Raw genomic sequence first — 2,326 nt, forward strand, 5'->3', positions numbered from 1 at the left:
AAATCTTAAAATATATATTAGATAAGATCCAAAGCTTATACCTGAAACTTAGATGAAATTATTTGTCTTCATCATTTTATCTAAAGGGGCAAAAGAGTAGGTGGGACAATTACTGTCTTTTTTACTCTAATGAGGCTCTCAGGGAATCTGGTCCCAGTGGTTGCAATGGCTCCTGTAAATGCCTGCTTCGTGATTAACTCGAATATCCTTCTTGCATGGAGAACTGAGACCATGAGCATCTCTCTATGCCCAACCTGTTTCTTTCTCTTCTGTTTTCAACAGGTATTGATTCCAAGAGTCCATCCTAACAAAATCCCACAAGTTAATCTTCATTTTGGAGATCTCTTTCCCAGGGAAAGAAAACTGCCTATATTTCCAAGACACTCCAGACCCACATTAAAGAGAGGCATCGAACACTCATGCACAGGTGAAGAACAGTTGGCAGCACCAACTTCCCCCAGGTAAGATATCAGCAGTGGAGACACCAATATTTGCTTATTAACATATGAAGTTCTCTCAGGAATCCCCGTTGCTAAATCTTCCATGTACAGGAACTAATAGTACGAATCCTGACTCTGTCAAATGTCAAATGAGATGAACCCAGAAGTAATCAATCACTTCTCTTGGTTCTTTGTGAGCTATCAGGGAGTGGAGGGTGGACTGGGAAATGTAATCAGGGACACTCCTAGGCAGAGTTGAGCTGTGTATACACCTGTGTGTTTTTCAATGTTAAATACACAAATGAGAATGAGTCCAGTCGGAAAAAGCATCAAAACTAAGTGCTGGAGATCGGGTGCATGGGAAGGAGTGTGTGCAGGTCTTATCTTACTAACTCTTTTGATGGATTTTCAAACCTGAGCCTGCCTGGAGCTCCTTTGTCATATTTTAACCATCTGGGTCTAGGTTTCTGAATTTACACTGTACTCTATTCACCAAGTTCATGACCATGAGAGAGGCCAACCAGTCTAGTGTCTCCGAGTTCCTCCTCCTGGGTCTCTCCAGGAAGCCCCAGCAGCAGCAGCTCCTCTTCATGCTCTTCCTGAGCATGTACCTGGCCACAGTCCTGGGAAACCTGCTCATCATCCTGGCCATCAGCGCAGACTCCCGCCTGCACACCCCCATGTACTTCTTCCTCTGCAACCTCTCCTTCGTGGACATCTGCTTCTCCTCCACCACAGTCCCCAAGATGCTGACCAATCACATACTTGGGATTCAGACCATCTCCTTCCCTGGGTGTCTCACACAGATGTATTTTCTCTTTGAGTTTACTGATATGGACAATTTCCTCCTGGCTGTGATGGCCCATGACCGCTTTGTTGCTGTATGCTACCCCTTACACTACTCAACAAAGATGTCCCATCAGCTCTGTGCCCTGCTGGTCATTGGGTCCTGGGTCACAGCCAACCTCAATAGTCTGTTGCACACCCTGCTGATGGCTCGACTCTCGTTCTGTGCAGATAACACCATCCCCCACTTCTTCTGTGATGTCAGTCCTCTGTTGAAACTCTCCTGCTCTGACACACACCTCAATGACATGATGATTCTCACTGAGGCTGCCCTGATAATGATCACCCCGTTTGTTTGCATTCTGGCTTCATATATCAGTATCACCCGTGCTGTTCTGAGAGTTCCATCCACAAAGGGAAAATGGAAAGCCTTCTCCACCTGTGGCTCCCACCTCGCTGTGGTTTCCCTCTTCTATGGCACCATCATTGCCGTGTATTTCAACCCTTCATCCTCACACTCAGCTGAGAAAGACCCTGCAGCTACTGTGCTGTACACAGTGGTCACGCCCATGCTGAACCCCTTCATCTACAGCCTGAGGAACAGGGACCTGAAAGGGGCTCTGAGAAAAGTGATGGGCAGGAAGAGGTTTTCTGTCTGGTGAAAGAACCAAAGCTCAAATTCACTGCTAAAAGAATTTATCACTCACTAGTGGAGTATAACATAGCAGTTGTTTTTTGAAAGGCAGTGTAGAACCAAATATATTGCTCTGTTATAGGGTCAGGTAGAAATATTTCCTTACTTATTTATTAGACTCTGATTTGCCTGTGACTTTGCTCTATAACGCAAGTAATGAGATTTCCTTTAAATCACTTTTTTTTCCTTTTTCTTTTTAAAAATTTTCTTCTAATTTGTTATTCACTAACTTATAAATTCTTTTACACCAAGTCAAGTTTTCCCTTTTTAAGTAGTCTGTTTGGAAGGATACATGCTACAGGTATTTCTAAATTATAAAATCACCTGGGCCACTTTTAAAATACACTGTTGTCTAGGTCCGAGCATTGACTAACTAAATCAGGATCTCTGGGTGTGGGGACCCAAT

At 44.0% G+C, this 2,326-nt stretch overlaps 1 protein-coding gene across 1 annotated transcript; it reads left to right on the forward strand.

Annotated features, from left to right (window-relative positions):
- The first annotated feature begins 946 nt into the window (after positions 1-946).
- On the forward strand, positions 947-1,888 carry LOC101421237 (olfactory receptor 1F1-like). Its single transcript, XM_058286239.1, has one exon. It carries the CDS (start codon positions 947-949, stop codon positions 1,886-1,888), a length of 942 nt encoding a protein of 313 aa, XP_058142222.1.
- The last annotated feature ends 438 nt before the right edge of the window (positions 1,889-2,326 follow it).

This window comes from Dasypus novemcinctus, chromosome 23, assembly GCF_030445035.2.
Source record: "Dasypus novemcinctus isolate mDasNov1 chromosome 23, mDasNov1.1.hap2, whole genome shotgun sequence".
NCBI lineage: Eukaryota > Metazoa > Chordata > Mammalia > Cingulata > Dasypodidae > Dasypus > Dasypus novemcinctus.